This window comes from Rhinolophus ferrumequinum, chromosome 12 (assembly GCF_004115265.2).
Source record: "Rhinolophus ferrumequinum isolate MPI-CBG mRhiFer1 chromosome 12, mRhiFer1_v1.p, whole genome shotgun sequence".
Classification (NCBI taxonomy): Eukaryota; Metazoa; Chordata; class Mammalia; order Chiroptera; family Rhinolophidae; genus Rhinolophus; species Rhinolophus ferrumequinum.
In genome coordinates this window covers 62,752,010-62,771,002 of record NC_046295.1, presented here as the reverse complement: position 1 = coordinate 62,771,002, position 18,993 = coordinate 62,752,010, and the positions used below count along the sequence as shown (strand labels likewise).

General features: G+C 43.4%; 1 protein-coding gene across 1 annotated transcript in view; it reads right to left on the bottom strand.

The window, feature by feature from the left end:
* The window catches only part of PALM2AKAP2 (PALM2 and AKAP2 fusion), a gene marked incomplete in the record, with an annotated part of 417,966 nt that overhangs the window by 227,768 nt on the left and 171,205 nt on the right, over positions 1–18,993 (bottom strand). The window contains 1 exon segment of the mRNA XM_033122412.1: positions 12,522–12,652. Coding sequence (XP_032978303.1) covers positions 12,522–12,652 — 131 coding nt within the window.

Below are 18,993 nucleotides of genomic sequence, written 5' to 3'. Positions count from 1 at the left end.
GTGAGCTGCACCCTCCACAACTAGATTGAAGGACAATGACTGATGGGTCCTGGAAAAACACACTGTTCCCTAGTATTCCCGCCCCCCCCCCCAAAAAAAAAAAACAACAACTTGGGGCTAATTACTAAGTGAAGCAAAACTTGGCAGAGGAAAATTCTTTGTTAGGACATTTCAAAGCCTATGAAATAGTATCATCTAAAGAGAAGACTGAGGAGCATCTTAATAAGGTTCTTTATCAGAGCTGCCTCTGACTTCATGAGACATATTCGGAATGTAAGTGCCACCATCCTTGAGATATAAGGATGTCCCTTCTGACCCTCCGCCAGCAGGGACTGTGCCCTGAGGAAGCCATGTCTCCTCCCTCCCTGTGACTCTATGAACAGTGTCACAGCCATGACAGTGCTGACCAAAGGAAAAGCCACTCAATTGTAGAGCCTCCCCTCCCTTCTTTAAAAATAGGCGAAATGTGGGTCACTCAGAAATGCTGTAAGTATAGTGCTACCTGAAGTCAGAGGACTGAACAAGCTCATCACCAATGCTCGCTTCCAGCTCTCGGATGATTTTTTAAACATGGAGAATCTGAGAGAATGAAGAGCCAAGTTTTACTTCTGCTTTCCCAGACCAAAACATCTCCGTGGGCCTCCTCTTGTAGCCTGACAAAACATTCTTAGGCTGTCCCTAAGGAGAGCAATTTTATTTTTGTTCCTATTTACAGATTCAGCTGGGACATTAACTGATTTTCTCAAGATCAAAACCAAGACATCCGTGCGGCTAATAGTAAAACGTCAGTGTCTTAGATTCCTGTCCTTTGCTTAACAGAGCAGACCCCAGCACCTGCAGATTACCCTGTATGGAAAGCCTGAGTTGTGTTTATGAAACAGCTGCTCCCAAGAAAACCATAACATTCTAGGGCATTCATTTGGAATTTGTGATTCCTTGTCAGGGGCTGAAATTGCTTTTGCATTAGTTACAGGAAACGCACAGCAGCTTTGAAAGAGCAAAGCTTCCTAGCTTTAGTTCCAGGAAGATCACTGGCTTGCTGGGTCATTGTGAGAGCCCTGCGGTCCTCACCTTTAAGGTGAGAAGTCTGGGAAGGGGCTGGGCCTAAAGACTCTCCAAGTTGGTGTGGTTTTTTTGTTTGTTTGTTGTTTTGTGTTTTTTTTTTTCCCAGATCTAAAGATGAATGGTACAAAAAGACGGCAATGACAATATTTAAACATTTAGGCAAAAATAAGTGGTTTCGGGACACATATTCATCTCTCTGCCATTTGTTTTGCCTCAGCACTTCTCAAACTCTCTGTGGTCAAGGACTGGGGTTTTAGCCCAACGCGTCGCAGACCAAGACTAGCACTCGTCTCAACTTAGTGCAACTTCCCAGATTCGACAACACCCAAATGGGTCTATTCAATGAGATGGGTCCACTGATGGTGGTCACGGTGAGGCTGAATGGCTATTAAAGTTTCCAAACACCTTACTGGCAACTTCTGTCCTTATTTTGTCACAGAGGTAAGAAACAGGTGCCTAACCAGAAGTCTATGGACCATGCTTTGAATAGCACTGGGTTTAGCCATTTTTCTCTACCAAAGCAAGGGCCCTCAGGAGCTGAGCAGGGCATCATCACTCAGACACCCTAGATGATTTTTAAAAAAATAAGCAACTGGAAAGCAAAAAGGTACTTAAAAAAAATAAATAACCTGCTGAGATAACGCCAGCCTCTCACCCTGTTCAACCTGGCCTGCCCCACAACTGGTCTAGATCCTTCTCAAATCCATGTATCATATTGTCCTACTTTGTCTGTCCTTGGAGTTGTTCTTTTTCATCCTCTCCTTTAGCTGACAGGTCCTGAGAAGCCCTGGAATTCCTGCTGAGGGTTCAGTGGGTAACAGATGGAAGCTGATCCCACAGTAGGAAGGAACCTGAGAGGGGGCAGCTGCCTGGGGACAGAAGCGTCTCGCCCTTGAAAGGTAGGAGCCACCCCACTTTCAGCACTGTGTTCCCAGACTCCCATCCCTCCTCTGCCTGGACCTCATGGTGGGGAGAGCTGATGCTTCCAGAGTCACCATTGGGCTCATGTGTCCAGCTGCAGCTGACTTCTGAAACAGCCTGCGAGGCTTAAAACATCCGTCTCAGCTGTTTCTGAAAACAGATGGGGAGTCGGGTAAAATCAAACCAATTGGGGTTATTTACATATTGCACATTGTCACATCACTTTTTTATTTTTATAATAAAAGCTAAAATCTATTGGACATCAAGTCCTAGACAGCTCTAATCACTTTGCATATGTTAATTTCATCATCACCTCTACCCAATAAAGTGTATCTCATTATTATCTTCTTTTTTTGTGGAAGAGAAAACTGAAGTAGAACGAGGCTAAAAGAACGTGCCTAAGATTATACAGGCAATCAGTGGAGACCTTGGACTTGAACCCAGCAAGTTCATGTCTGTAACCACAGCCCCACACTGTTTCTAGATGTAAATGTTGGTTTTGAACCTCATGACAAGCCTATGGATGATCTCGGGCTGATGCACATTAGTTAAATTAAAAAAAATATATTTATTGAACAACCTACTAGGCATCACGCAGTGTTCTAGGATCTTTGGGTACATATAGTGGGTGTAGTGTGTTGAATGGTGGCCTCCCCCAAAAAGATATATTCACATCCTAACCCCTGGAACCTGTGAATGTGAACTATTTGGAAAAAGGGGTTTTTGCAGATGTAATTAATTTAAGGATTTCAAGATGAGATTATCCAGGATTACCTGGATGGGTCCTAAATCCAATGGCAAGTGTCCCTATGAGAAACAGAAGAGGGGAAGACACAGGAAGAAGAGGAGAAAGCCATATGAAGATGGAGGCAGAGATTAGAGTGATTCAGCCACAAGCCAAGGAACCCCTGGGACCACCAGAAGCTGGAAGGGGCTGGAAGGATCCTCCCCTACAGCCTTCGGAGGGAGCATAGCTCTTCTGACACCTTGATTTTGAACTTCTGGCCTCCAGAACTGTGAGAGAATACACTTCTGATGTTTTTTAAGGCACCCAGTTTGTGGTCATTTGTTAAACAGCCTCAAGAAACGAATATAGTGAATAACCAATCATGTCCTTGCGCTCATGAAATTTACATCCTGGTCGGGAACAAATAGAATGTAATGGAGTGTAGTGATGTGACGTGATGTGATGTGATGTGATGTGATGTGACATGACGTGACGTGATGTGATGAAAAAAGAGAAGCACATTGGCCTAACAGGGAAAAAACACATTCTCCTCAAACATCACCTTCTCCAGAAAGTCTTACCTGCACTCTCTAACCTGAGTGTTAAGTATTCCTCCCCGTATATGTTCCCACAGGCCCTTTTCAGACTGAGCTTTCCCATCCTCTTATAATTGATGAATTACTTGTCTGTATTCCCCAGTGGCCTGTAAAAAGCTTCATCTCCCATCTCCTCCACCCTTACCTGAGATTAGGTAAGAATACGGGAAACTGGGACTATCTTAATCACCAGCAAGAAGCAGGCCAGTTGAGACCAAGAAGGGAGCAGGGCCACTGTACATGCTTGTGCAGTTTATTTCTGCCCAAGGCCACTGGCCAAGGGAGCAAAACAGGCTGGAGTCCAGCCAGTGGTCTTCCCTATGTGGTGCTGCATGTTCTAATTTGCATAAAAGAGCCCTGTGCCTGAGCAATGGCCTTGAGTGCCACTGGCGTTTAGAGATGTCCCATCCTCCCAGCCAGGATCTGGTCAAAGTGGCAACCCTCATGCCACACAGTATGGCAGTGCTTAAAATCCTTCCTCCAGGCACCCAGACTGGGGTGATAGTCTATAGTGCAGAAGTGTCCCTGAACGCTCACAGATACTCTCTGTGCACTGGCAGCATTTGGATATTATTCACTTTATTCCTTTGCCTTTCTACAGGCAAAGGAGAAACAAATAGGAGCCCCCAGGATCCCTGCAGTGGGTATTATTTTAGCAGAGACTGTTTCAAAGGAGATAAAAGGGCGAGGAGGTGGGAGGAGCTTTGGGTCAGCCGGAGGCAGTGGTCTTGTCTTTCACGTGTGGCTTTAGAGAAGTCACACCTAGGCCTCCATCCCTTAATCCTTCTTTTAAGGATTTTAAGATTAATAAAAATAAAGAGGACACAATGTAATAATAAAAGGAACATTCAAACAAAAATATAATAATATTAAAGGCTAGGCCTTAAATATCCCACAAACAACACAGGCTCTGAGGTAGATTGTATTTTCCAAATCTGGCTGCAGAAATGTCTCTCATCCCACATGCTCCTTCACGGTGTGACCCTACCACTGACCCTACCATCAAGAGACAGAGTCTAATTCCCCTCTCCTTGAATCTGAGTTGGCATTAGTGGCTCAGTTGGAACCAGTAAGACGTAGCAGACGTGATGCTATGAGACTTCCAGGCCGAGGACAGAAGCCTAGCAGCTTCCCGCTGGCTCTCTTGCAGTGCTTTCTGTCCAGACACTCCCCCTTGCGGTGTTCCTTGGCATAACCCAGCTACCTTGTGGTGAGAAGGCCAAGCCTATGGCGGGGCCATGTGGAGGTGCCCTGGACATTAGTCCCAGCCTTTGAGACACCCCAGCTCAGGTCCTAAACATGCAATGAAGAAGTCTCCAGGTGATTCTAGCACCCAACCCCTTGAGTCACCTCCAGCCATTTGCGTCTTCCCAGCTGAGGGCTGTGCTACACAGACAAGCCCTCCCTGCTGCTCAAATTCCTGGCTCAGAATCTGTGGGCATAATAATCCTTAATTCTTCATTTTGTACATCTAACTGCACATGTGCTAAAAATAGTTTCCCAAAAAAGAGAGGGGAACAGGATGTAGGTAAATCCCTCCTAAACCTGATGTCTCCTAAACCTATCCCATCTATCTATGGCTGTGTACCCCTCTCCTCTCACCTGGCTTGAAATTCCCATTGTTAGGGTTCACACCTGGGGTGAGACATTCAAAGACTCCTTGGTGGCAGAAGTTGCTTTTAGAGTGGGAGAAAGAAAAGGGGTGATTATTCTAGTGTCCCTGCATGAGTTTGCTAGGAAACTGGAATCTTAGAATGAGAGAGGGTTTGTGCATCTTATCTACCATTTGCCGCCTTGGAGGGCTCAAAGCTTGGACCTGAATGAGGGAAGGAGAAAGTGGAAAAATCAATAGAGGCAGGCCTTGCCAAAACAAGCCTCAAGCAGCCTGGGTCTCACAGAACTCTTCTCTGGGGCCCCAGCAATAAAAAGAGGGGGATGCAAAGTGGGACTGTGCTCAGGAGATCAAGTTGGCTCCAGGCCCTGGTGGTGGAGGTGACAAGTCAGCCTGCCTAAGCATGCCTGCTCCTTGTCAAAATCTGCCGAGGTCCCCATGTCACTGGACCGCAGCCACCAGACTCAACTGTAAGGCATTCATGTTTTAAGATTGTAGGCTGTCCTAGCTAGAAAGGCTCGAAGAGACCATTCACCGCCTTCAGGAAGCACAACCGGTGAAGACCGTGCAAGAAAACATCAATACAGCCCTGCTGTTTTCGTCCCATCAAGAATATAGAAGGGTTGGAAATGACCACATTATATGCTAGAGGGGTGGAAAAAATACTATTTTCAAAGCTCTTTGTAGAGGGGAAACTTGAGGCATGGCAACCATAGGCCAGAAAGCCTGGGACCAGCTGCACAATGCCTTCAATAACAGCGATTGTTCTAAGGGCTGGAAAATGCAAGCATTCCCAGTGCGGCTGTTACGTGGTCAGTGTATGGATGGAATTCTCCCACTGTTTTTATAGTTCTGGACACCTCAAATCCCATTTACCTGACCAATAATGAGGCAATTGTTATGGAGCCTACAAAATGCACATAAGAAGAAGCTTCGGAAACATCTGGCAGGAGGCTCTTCCACCACTGCACTAAGAAACACACATGCACTGTTGACAGGCTTAAGAGCAATTCCCAAGTGCTTCCTCCCTTACCTGTCTCAGCTTCCTAAGCTGACCACAGACCATAAGCAACCAGATTCCAGAGTCTGTGAAGAGGGACTTTTCTGTGTGGTCCCAGAGAGCAGGTAGAAATTGTAGAGAACATATTAGGTTGGTGCAAAAACAATTGTGGATTTTGCCATTATTTTTAAACGTTTAAACCACAATTACTTTTGCACCAACCTAATAATTTTCATCCCCTAGGAGGACCCTTTATAATAATGCGAGTTGTCACTTTTTGAGGAAGCAAGTTTCCTGCTACTTTCAGTCTTGGGGAAGAGACGGTTTATTGACTCCCACTCACTGAGTTTATTGCAAATTCAAGTGTCAGATAGAAGTGATCCAGATAACACCTCAGTTATGCATACTCTAAGATTCTACGGTTTTATGAGATGTCATAAAATCACTGCCTTTGCAAAATCAGCACAGCGCTGGATGCAAACAACAACAAAAAAGTCAACCAATTCTTTTAAACCAATGTTCATGGCTCAGTGCTCAAGAGAAGCCTCATTCTTTCAAGCAACTGAAACACTTTATGTCATTGTGCACCAAGAATCATTAATGTTATCCTTTTTAAGGTTATATACAATTCTTTTTAAGGTTATATATTCTGAATCTACTTACTTGATGGGTGATTTTTATCTTAGTATCAACACCTGTAACTCCAGGCTTTAGAGCAGTTGTTCTCAATTGGGGGCTATTCCCCGTCTCCCCATGGGACATTAAGCAAAGCTTGGAGACATTTTTGATTGTTGTGATTGGGGGCAGGGAAGGGGGTGGTGCTACTGGTGTCTACTGGGTAGAGGCCAGGGATGCTGCTACATATCCTGCGAAGCACAGGACAGCCCCTCCAACAAATAATTATCCAGCCCAAAATGTCCATAGTGCTGCTATGGAGACTCCCTGTTCGAGAAGGATGGAGGAGAAAAACAATAACAACAGCACTACTCTGACTTCCTGACAGCCTCCTGGAAGGCAATTCACAAATGCACATGCACTCTACACATTATAGCAACTCTTCATGGCGGGCATTGTGATCCCCAGTACACAGGTGAAACAACTCGAGTCCGGAGAGGTTATACGGCTTATCCAAGATCAAGCAACGCATAAACGCAGAACTAGGTCACACACCAAGGTCAGTCAAACTCTAAGGTCCAGGTTCCTAATGAGCATCCTATGTCGGGAGCCCTTTACAGAACCACACAGCCCAGCAAGTGCACTCAGCAGCAAAAGGGCTTTGGAAATCGACAGGAACCAAGCTGAAAAATGGAGGCTGTACTTCCTGAAAGAACCTGAAGGGGGAAGCCTCACCAGTCACCGTGACCACTCACAGTGGATTGAAGCTCAGCCCATTTTGCAGCACTGCTTCCTGAAGGAGCATTTGCGGGGTCTGAGGAAAGAGGAGCACTGTTACCTGTCCATCCACCTACACCATGAGGTGAACTTCAGTGCGATTTCACTGAATATCACAGGTCTTGGAAATTATTTGCTTAACATAACTAATTTTGTTGAGATTTTTGAGACTGTGCTTTGGAGTTAGTTCAAGTACTCACTCGTTCCCTTATTAATGAGGCCATTCGGGGCAGTGAGTTACTTTACATTCTAAGCCTCAGTTCTCCCGACTGTATTACGGGGGTATCATTATCATCACGACTACTTCGTGGGAGTATTATGAGGATGAAATGAGAAAATTAATGAAGTAATGAACGCCAAAAAGCTAGGTCAGTACCCAGACCAGAGTCAGAGACCAATGAATATTAGATGATATAGTGTTAGCACTGTATCACTATACGGTTTATAGTATATATAGTTTTATTTTGGTGAAACAAAAAGAATGGGGATGAGAACAGAGCTGGATGGCTGAACGTGGCTGTGTGGGGTGGGGCACAGGTTAGGAGGGCACAGATGTGGAATGACAATGTGCAGTGCTCCACGCCCTGCTGCAAAGCACAGCACAGACTTAAAAATATCAAGTAGGAAGAACACAATAAATCCCAAGCAAGTATCTTTTGTGACTCCAATGAACATTTCTGTGGTTAGCTTTTCTAGAACAGTTATGTGTGGGTGACTGTCATCTTCTTGGTTGCCAAAATCCTATAATATAACAACACACATGCTTATGCCTGATGTCTCCAGTCTTCTGCTTCTGAGACTTAAGAATACGGAAAAGCGAATCCTGGTATCCAACAAAGGCACACTGAGAATCATATGCATAAATCAGAAGCAGAAATGAACCACTTCCCTTGCATCTTGGATTTTCATTTTCAAAAGCTGCACGGCCCTCTCTGGGTTCACAACTGGGACTTCAATATTTTATTCAATGAAATCTTTGACGTGACATGATATATTTTAGAACTGACAGCTGTTCAGATGAGTTAGTCACCTCTATGATGAGTCAGTTACACACGGGGCTTTTGTTTCCTGAGAACTTAACCTCTTTCCCAATTCTGGCCTGTCTCCAAAACCACTTCCTTCCAAAATAGTGACATTCCTCTGCACAGGGATACTTGTTCAGAAAAGAGATCTCTAGCCAACCTCCCAATTTCAAGGATCTCAGAATACCAGCGCTGGAAGATCCTGAGAGATGTGTCACTAAGAGATGAGAAATCTGAGGCCAGAGAGAATGAGGAACTTGCCCAACGTCACAGAAAATTTTCTGCAGAGCTAGAATTAACACCCTAGCTTTGCGACAGCTCATTCCATTTCCATGTACTATTCCATGAGGTTTCTCATCTTCACAGAGCTAATTCCAAGGCAGGGAGCAAATTTTTCCCATATTTCTCGCTAATCAAAGAAAGTGAAGAACACTGTATTTCAAACACTTCAATAAAACCTGATGACATTAGAAAGAGAATCTTAAGTGGAAAAATCACAGTGCAAGCAACAAAACTTGTTGATCAGAGCAGACGTGAAATAGACAGGGCTTGTGTGGATCTAGTTGCCTAAAATCTCCAAAAGCATCAATGTGAGGCCCACATGTGGCCCCCAGGGACCACTCACGCACAGTGATGGAGTGGGCAATGGTTGACAATGGGCCCACAGCAGAAACAATCCTTTGGGCTTTGTCAATACAACACTCCAATGGGAAATGAAGCATACAGAAGATGTGACATTCAAAATTTTCAAAAAAGGAAATTAATAAAAGAAATCTGTATACAGATTTTGCTTTCAACAAGTCTGATTTTTTTAAAGCCTGTTTTCTTCTGGTTTCAAGTGAGCCAAGAATATAATCCATAGACTGGGGATCCTGACATTACTCCAGAAAAAGTTGGGCAAAAAACCAAGAACCTATTTAGCCATTGTAGTGACCAGTTCTCTTCTTCCTTTCCCGCCATCTTGATGTCGTCACGTAAGGCTACAGTGCTCTTTATCGTGGAAAAATGGTAGAATTGTCTGGCCTTTAGAAAAGTGGCCTGCTTTCCTGACCTGCATCATTTTTAGTCTGGTAAACCAGGACTGTTTCTAATCAAGTTCACATGGAAGCTTGGCTCCACTGTGGGGCCTATGGCGGCGAGATCTGAGCTCTATGCCAGATAGACAGCTCTATTCCCACCTACAGTCCCAAAGTAGGTTTCAAATTTCCCTGAGTCTAAGCACTGAGGCTTAGAATCAGTCTGAAATCAAGGGTCAGCGTTGTCCTTCTTTATCTGTTTGTGTGAAATCAATTTTCTTATAAACACAATTTACTTGTCACTTCCCTTGGGAGTTTCTAGACATTAAAATGGGATTTCACTTGTGGTCTATTCTTTTTTTCCATGTATAACGATCGTTCTTGAGCCTGACCATGCCAAAGAATTACTTGGAGCACTTTTTAAAAAACATAAATTATAGGGCTCTCCACTGGGGAGTCACTGAATCAAAATTTCCTGGGAATGAGGCCTGGGAATCTGTAATTTTACGAAGCTTCCCAGGCGATTCCAATACTCAGGATTTAATAGTCTAGTTACATATTTCCTTCCCTCTTTCCTCCCTCCCTTCCTCCCTCTCTCCCTCCCCCCCTTTTGGGCTGCCCTCAAAAATCTAAGCACTGCATATACTAGTTTGGGAAGAGAGACAACATTCTCAGTTCCAAAACAACACCAATTTACGATTAACATTTTGGAAGAAACCATGTCTGTAAACCTGGAATTTCTTGTATGGCCACTGGCACTGTAAAACATTTTAGAATCAGAATTAGAAAGGTGATGATGTTCTTTCTTCCTGAGGATAGCTAGGGAAATAGACATATATCTAATCCTCATGCTTTATTTTAAGTTTTTATCATATTCAGAATGGCCCAGACATAAAAAATTTAGACGTGGCCTAAGTTCTATATACGCTTGAAGTTCTGAGTTGAGTTGCTATTATCTCTTCTTGTTCTAAACTAAATGACCCAGATTTGCCTTCATCTTTTCTTGTAGGCATTCTCCCTGTTCTTTGATGACTATGCTCTCTTGGTCCTTCAAGCCAACTCTTGGTTCGCCAACAGGGACTAAAATACCTTCAAGGCACAACTGTACTAATACATTTTATTGTTTGAAAGGAGACCATATATCTCTTTTAGGAGAATCTAATTTGTTGCTAGGGAGGGACTTAAGACTAGTAGACCCAAATCTAAAGATCTACAGACTAATGCTTTGCTTCAAACAAAGTTTTGTTCAGAATTTCTTTTATTTAGTGGTCCTGCTGCATCTGATCTGTAGACAGTTTCTGGGATTCTTATATAAAGATCAGGTTCTGAATTTGATCTCTAAGTGCACAACTCTGCCCCACCCCAAACCTGAAGCACGGTTCTTGCTATGAATCGACTGTGCCCAGGCCACTCGGTCCCTAGGGTTTTCCCAAGTTGGACTGGAGAGGAAACTCCCACGCTCCCTGTGCCAGGCAGGGGTCCCTCGATGCACAGTGCACCCATCCCAATCCTTCCATTCAGCACATCTTCGTAGTTGTGGAGTATCGACTTTGTGCCAACCCGTCTGTTGTGATTATGTAAAACCAGTAAGAAAGGGACCAGTAAGAAAGTCTTGTTATGACTGGAACTTTTAATAAGAGTAAGGACAAAGATGCTGCATCGTGTCAACTGTCACTGCAGCTGAAAGCACCACAGACCTGTCTTTTTGAGACTTAAAAACAAACCTCCTATAAAACCATTCCTCAGAGCTGTTTTCTCCTGTCTATCTTATCGTCAGTATTTCCAGTAATGCTTGGCTCCCTCAGCATATCTAAGATGCGGTCAGCTGAGCCACTACTGAGGAGAGGGAACCCAGGCCTCTGAGTTACTTCATCCTGCCCCGTCCCCCTTTCTATCCTCTGGGCTTCTAACAGGAAGTCCTTTCCTTTCCAGGGTCCTGGAGGTACTTGTCCTCACAAGCCTATGCCAGTATTTATAAAATTAAAATGTTCTTTTTGCCAATGGTATACACACACACACACACACACACACACACACACACAACCTTTTGTATTCTAAGAAAAAGTGTGTGTGTACACACACATATGTATACATTCACATGCGTATGTATGTATGTATATGTACACATACACATATCCTACACAAACATTTTCTTACCCAGTTTCCCCCACAAGCCAAGTTTAGCCAAACTGCTCTGAGAGCTCTTTAAAGAGCTCAAGCAAAGTAAGGACAGAGGCCTACGGGGCTTTTCCCTTTGGTGCCACTGCACGAGTCCCCTAGGTGCTCTCAGTCTTCATTCACTCTTGGGTGTAAGTGGCTGGTAGCAAGGTAGCTGTGACCCTTTGTGTATTAACAGAGCTCATCCCTTCAGGAGAGTATGATGAAGCTCCCCGGGGTGAGGTTTCAGGCAGAATTTGGTGGGCTAAGGTAGAGGGGGAGATTTGGCTCTCAGGCATCTACACTCACCACCTTCCACTGCCATCTCATATCTCTGGCTAGGTGTCCTGGGACCCGGCATGGCTCCAGTTTCTAAGTGGAAACCTACGTTCCTGCTCCTATATGAGCCTGGCCAGCCACTGGCCATAGGAAGGTCACATATCTCCCCGACTGAAATGTTCAGAACCTGGCTGAGGACTATAAAGGAAGCAACTCACCACTGAGCAGTGAAAGCAGACAATACAAAGTTAATTTTTAGAGCACAGGTACGTTCAGTGCTCATATACTCTTCATTTCAATCTCAAGGCCCTTGGCTACAGTTTTCCCATTTCAAACTGATCAAATATAGCAAATTTGAAAACAGATCCACTACAGCAGCAATAACAGCTAACAGCCTTTGCCAAAGGAGGAAAAAGACAGAAGCTGATAGAACTCACTCAAAAAGGGGCCCTTAGTGAAGGGGCAAGCTGCTTACGACAGCTTCCTGGTTCCTGAAGACATCACTGCACTAACTGTATGACAAACCAATACAATAATTAGTACTCAGATGAATAACTCTGGGTTATCTGGGAAAGTTTCAATGGTATCAATGTATGGACTCTGATTAGGAAGATAATTCTAAAGCGCTGGGAAAAGGTGACGGCATTGAACAGCGCCCCCTCGAGGACAGTAGTGGTTACTGCACGGTAAAACCACAAGCTGGGGACTGTGGCTGGGAAATGTTATCTACCTACCTCTGAATGTTATCTTCAAGTTGTTTGACTCTGAACTCATCTTCCTCAGACTGCCGCCTCCTGGCTTCCTCCTCTTCGGCATTTCCCGCTGGAATACCCTGCAGCAGCCATTTTTCCCGAAGCACTTTGGACTGCGGGAATGAGAGAAGAGAAGAGACGAGGTGATACCTTTTAGCCTACAGCCTCCTCTCCGCCCACAGAGACACATTTTAGCACCGCTCCTCATCAGTGTTCACCTAAATCGCTGCTTTCACCTGCTCACTAAGTTGGCTCCCTTCTTCCCTCCCATCCAACCCCTTAGCGAGCCACCAGAAGGCAGGTGGAAACTCCCTAAAATGAAGAGCAAGGCGAGGAAAGTGTATGAAAGAATTTATTTGGGTTTCTATTATTACATGGACCCTAGATGGCAGATGGCAGTTGCTGGATGTCTACAGAGGCTGGCCCCTGGGCATCATGGCTGAGTGTCCCCGTGGGCACATGGGTGGGCACAGGAATGGACCACTGTGAGGATGTACCGCCAAGCAGGGCATGTGACCAGTTCTCCTAGACAAAAGATACACAATTCCACAGACTCTCATTTTGACATGGGATTAAGGGCTACTTATTATGAACCTATTAAACAGTTACTAACTATTACAAACGTTTAGGAATAGCAAGTCAGAATTCACTAGTGATTCTGATTCACCATTCTACTGAGAAGTCTGGCAGCCATTCAGCGCTGTGGAGACTCTGCTGGATGCACGTGAGTAAGCTCTGATGGCTGGGATTCCTGCACTTCCAGATGGATCTTTTGTTAGCAACGCATCATCAGTGTGGCGTCCAGGCAGCCATGGTTTTCCTTGGTGTTAGTTATTCTTGTTTTGTAATTATACGTCATTATTGATGGAGATCTGTTTGGTTACTCTTAGAGTTCATAGAGAAGCACATTTATTGCACTTGACCTGTGGCTTTCCATTAATTAAAGACATGAGTCTGTTCATATGTAAGTGATTGTTAACTACTGCTAAAGTGATTGCAGACAGGAACCAAACCCTCGCTCCAATATGCTTAAACACTTATACACCATTGGTAACATAGTGCCTTATGCATTATAAAGAAATAGTTTGCAGCTACCACCAAGTATAAAACAGTATTCAAAAATTTATAGAACATTTATAAGTAATACAAAATCGTGTGTAAAAACTCACAGTATAATTTGTTTGCTTGGTTGCTCTCTCTTATTGACTGAATTGTGCCCCCCATTCATATGTGGAAGTCCGAACCCCTACTACTTCAGAATGTAACTGTATTTGGAAATAGGTCTTGAAGGTTAAATGAGGTCATTCGGATGGGCTCTAATCCACCATGACTGGTGTCCTCAAAAGAAGAAGAGATTAGGAAGCACACAGAAAAAAAGACCATGTAAAGACACCTGAGGAAGACAGAGAACTACAAGCCAGGGAGAGAGCGTTTGAAGAAACGAACCCTGCTGACACCTTAATCTTGGACTTCTAACCTCTAGAATTGTGAACAAATAAATTTCTGTTGTTTAAGCCACCTAGTCTGTGGTATTTATTATGGCAACCCTAGCAACTACTACATTCCCCAAGGCTTTATCACAGAGATTTTTTTTTTCCCTCGTGGAAAGTGGGAATGGGTGGATAAATTGGTTGCTCTTCCTAAACGGGCTGCAGAAGAAACAACTATTCAGAACCACTGTGCTCCATTCAAGCCACTCAAAATTCCCCCAACAAACCATGCTCACACACTGCGAGAGGCCATGTCAAACAGGGGTTAACAGCCTCGATTCTGGAGCGAGTCTGCCATTTACTAGCTGTGTGACCGTGGACAGGCTCCTTAGCCTCACCAAGCCTCAGTTGCCTCATCTGTGAAACGGACATGATAACAGTGCCTATCGCAGGCTTGTTATGAGGATTAAATGAGTTCATAGACTGAAAGTGTTAGAGAAATGCTTATTATTGTTGTTCATCCTGTTCTCTTGGCCTCTAGCCCTTTCACCTGAGAAACAACAGGTAAAATGCCACCTGAGAAGCCTTCCTCCACTAATGCTGGCAGGATCAGTGGCTCTCTGCTCTGTCTCCTATAACAGAAAACATACTCTAGAGCACTGTCATACTGTCCTCAAATTATTTCCTTTTAAATCGTCCCCCCTCTAGACTCCCAGCTCCTCAAAGGTTGGGACTATTCCATATTCACCTTTTCATCTTGCTATCACACGTAGCCAGTTCCAATGACTAAATGAACAAATGGGTGAACCAGAAAGTTCTCGGTTTTCTTTCACTCTAATTACTGGGGTGAGGGTGGGTTGGGGGACACGTGTCGTACTTTCAGAGTGCTTCCTGTGCTAAAATGTTTGACATTAACCTAATTCAACGCATAGAAGGTAAAAAACCTTTTTTGAGGATTTGGGAAGGCAGATATGCTGGCAACCCTTGTCTTGGTGTGTGGACCCTTCTGGAACAGCAGCCACGGACAGTCTGGCTATCTCTGCCCCAGCAGGGATGCTCGACAGCTAGGGCTTCTTCAAAAGCGAGGAAGTGGCTGCTCTTGGGAATGTTCTCTCTGCTCTCTTCCCACAGTGCCTCCTGCCACCAAGGGAAGGATTTAACCCCCTCATTTCTGGGTGATTTTGCCCCAGCCATCAGTCAGTACCTCTGACAAAAGCAGCCTGGTGACCAGGGACATGGAAAGCCCATATGCCCCTAGATTTTTCTCTTCTCTGGAGTTGGCAGTGATGTCACCAAAACATCCCCAATAGCTGATGCCAGGAAGACAGGAGCTAACAGAATAAGATAGTAGGCCTAGTGTCAGGGAAGTGTGTTGCACAAAGGTATTCTGACGTTATAAAAACAAAAACGCACAGTTGGTTTTTCACTTGGCCCCAAAGTAATGCTGTCAGGAGAAACCACCAATTCAAACACATTTACCTCCAAAGGCTTCCTTAACCCACTGCAGATCCCCTCATGTTATGTCTGAGGGTGACTGTATCTGGGCCTCGGATTAGAAGGCACTTGTGCATTCTGATCCCACACGTCCACCAAAGCACTGGCTCCCCTGTACTCTTCTGGCTCTTACTGGCTGCCTGAATGTCTCAGAATTAAGTGACAAGCAGAGCTCAGCAGAAGTGAAAATTAAAAGTAAAAATTTTTCTTTTTTATGCCCTTACTGTCCAAATAACATACATCAACAAAATGTATCATAGCACACAGGTGCTAAGAACTGTCAAAACGTCGCCTTTGTTAAATGGATGCAACTATGAAGAGTCAAGACAAGGAAAGAGGAGACGGAGAGCTGGCAATGGGCAGACCGAGCCTTGACATGGGCTCCTGAAAGGCAGGGGGATGGAAAGAGCTCCTAAAGCAAATCTGGTCTTGCTCTCCAGGCCTGGCTGCCTTTGACTAACAAAAGGAGAACAGAGCCTCCCAAACTGCAGTATGCCTAAGGGTCAGCAGGAGAGCTCACCAAGACATAGATTCCAGGGCCCCAACCCCACAGATGTTGATTCTCTGAATCCGGGCCAGGCCTAGGAATCTGAATTTTAACTGGCTCCCAGGTGATGAAGTTGTTGCTGCTGCTGGTCTGAGGACCACAATTTGAGTAGTGCTGTGTGAGGACCTGCGACTACCCAAATGCCTAAAGAAGGCATTTCCCACCGGCTAGCCAAACACACTGACCCAAAAAGGAACTCCTTACCCTCTTACACACAGGGTCTCTCCTCCTGCATCCCCATCTCGGCAGCAGTGGGTTCTCTAACAGTGGGTTCCATAGTGATGCTCTCCCTGCCGCATATCTCTGAGTCCCTTATAGTCAAGGGCTGTATCTTTTTATTCCCACAGAGGGACATGCAAGGTTATAGTTGGTGATAATAAATATGTGATGAATGAATGAATTACTGGAAAACCCTGCATGCACACTGTATTTTAGCAAATATAAAATCCTAAGCTAGGAAGACCTTACAGATCACCTAATCAAAGCTTTCCCCCCACCCCAGACTTATTGATGTGTAATTGACAAATACAATTGTATACATTTAAAGTGTGCAACGTGATTAATCAAATCCTTTTAATCTACAGATAAAGTATCTGCGGTTAAGCAAGTTTTCAAGGTGATCTAGGTAGTGAGGAGTATGTGGAGTAGGTGGGAATTGGGAGATGGATCAGGAGTAGTAAGCTTCCAATTTTCCCCCCAATCATCTGTAATTTTTATATAGGCATATGTAACAATCTTTTTGCTTTATAATTCTGGCTTTGGTGTAATACATAAATACGACTTCCTCACCCAGAGACTATACAAATATTAAACTGTGATTTATTCTTATACTTTTATGATTTTACTTTTTACTCCAAATCTGTCATTCACCTGTAACTGACATTGACTGCATTCGTGGGTGATGGTTAGAATCTGAGTACCTGGAATTTTGTGATACAAAATGGATTAAATGCAGGGTGGGGAAATAGTTGTGTTTGTCTTCTCATTCATTTGTGTGCCCCCTTCTTTCTCCTTCCCCTTCCCCTGGAACACTCCTCTTCCTCTCCACTGACTCTTAATCAGAACTTGGTTTGGTGTTCAGATTTTGTTACCTGATTTGGTGCACACAGAAGACAACCCAAGACTTCTGATAGAAGAAACCAAGTCTTGACTTCCGTTCAAGCTCTGTGCACAGGGGAGATGTGATTGGGAAAAGGATGCGATGTAAAGTCTCTTTACACTATGTACCCTAACTGTCTGTTCAACATTTTAAAATTTTAAATTGGCCTTTCACACAGACTAGTAATTAAGAAAAGTCTAAAATTAGTGCTAAAGGTTTGTAAGAGTGAGTGAGACACACTGTAATATCTTTGCAGCAAAGCTCCTGATACCTTCAGGCTATTCAGCAAATGACCTTGGTGGGTTGACAATAAATATCTCACAGGGTCACAATTCAGTTTTTTTTTTTCAGTCTTCTTGAAAGAAAAGGTTGTGGTTTTTAAAATATAAGGACAATTTTCATAGCTTGGATTAGAGGAAAGCGCTGGTCAGGGTTCCCTGCTCATGAATAAATAACTTAAAGGCAGCTTATGAATTGAAGATGTGGTGTTAGCAATTCGATTCTGACATTGCTGACTCTGTCCCACAAACCTTTATAAATGTGACAGTTCCAAAGGGATTCATATGACAACACACACTGAGTGCCCACTCTGTGTTGGGACCTTGAACCGACCAATAAAAGAGACAAATCTCTGGTAATTCAACCAGCAGGCAAAAGGGAATATTACATTCATTCTCTTCTGGTAGACTACGATAGTTGATTTATTTTTTTTTAAACACACGTTATCACAAGCCACATAATAAAAAACGATAAAAATAAATGTCTCCATGGACTAAAAAGCCAAGACAGCTTTTCAAAATAAGAAAAATAAGAATAATAATAGCTCTTGCCTTATGAAGTATTATAATATGTTAAAAACCTAGAGGGATTAAATGGGGATGGTACTGGCACAGGAATGGCAGATTAATGAAATAAAAAGAATGTACAAATGGCGGACTCCAGGATAAGTGAGAAATATGTGTGTGATCAAGAAGACACTGAAATCAGTGAGGAAAAGGATGAATTAAGCAATATATCATGTTGAGACAACTGGCTCAGCATCAATAAAATGTAAAGTTATTCCTCCCCTCACGTCTTAGAGAAAAAAAATTCTAGCTGGGTTAACACTAAATATTGAAGTATAAGAAACATCAGAGGTCACTGTTTAGAATGAAGATGTTCTTTCTGAGGGCAACGTCAAAGTCAGGAATCACAAAGTAAAAAAATATTACATGTGATTTCTGAAAATGATCAAGTTTTGTATGAGAATTTTAAAAAGCCCATACACAAAAGTCAAAAAAGAGGGTAAGGTTAATGTATTTTGGATACAAATGTTAATATAATTTCATTTTACTCATAGTCTGATGAGGCATGTGAACGGGAGTTACATATCTTACTCTACAAAACTATATGGGGGAGAAAGTGTAGAAGGATGTACCTGTGTGGATTATATTTGAATGATGAGTACACACAATTGTTATGGTTTTTTCTTTATATTTTCCTGTACTTTTAACTCTTGCTTTGCAATGATCATGCATTCCTTCCTTTTTTTTTTTAATTTATTGGGGTGACAATTGTTAGTAAAATTACATAGATTTCAGGTGTACAATTCTGTATCACATCATCTATAAATTACATTATGTGTTCACCACCCAGAGTCAGTTCTCCTTCCATCACCATATATTTGATCCCCCTTACCCTCATCTCCCACCCCCCACATTCCTTCCTTTTTAATCAGTAAAAATTAACACAGCTATTAAAATTGCTTACTGGTCCCATATGTGAGCATTTCTTAGAAATTCTTACATCACAAATATTAGATTACATACATCTACGGATCTTGTAAAAAGAAATCTGAGTTTAATTTGTCCAGGACTTCGAGGCATCTGCAGGTATCCTAATCGC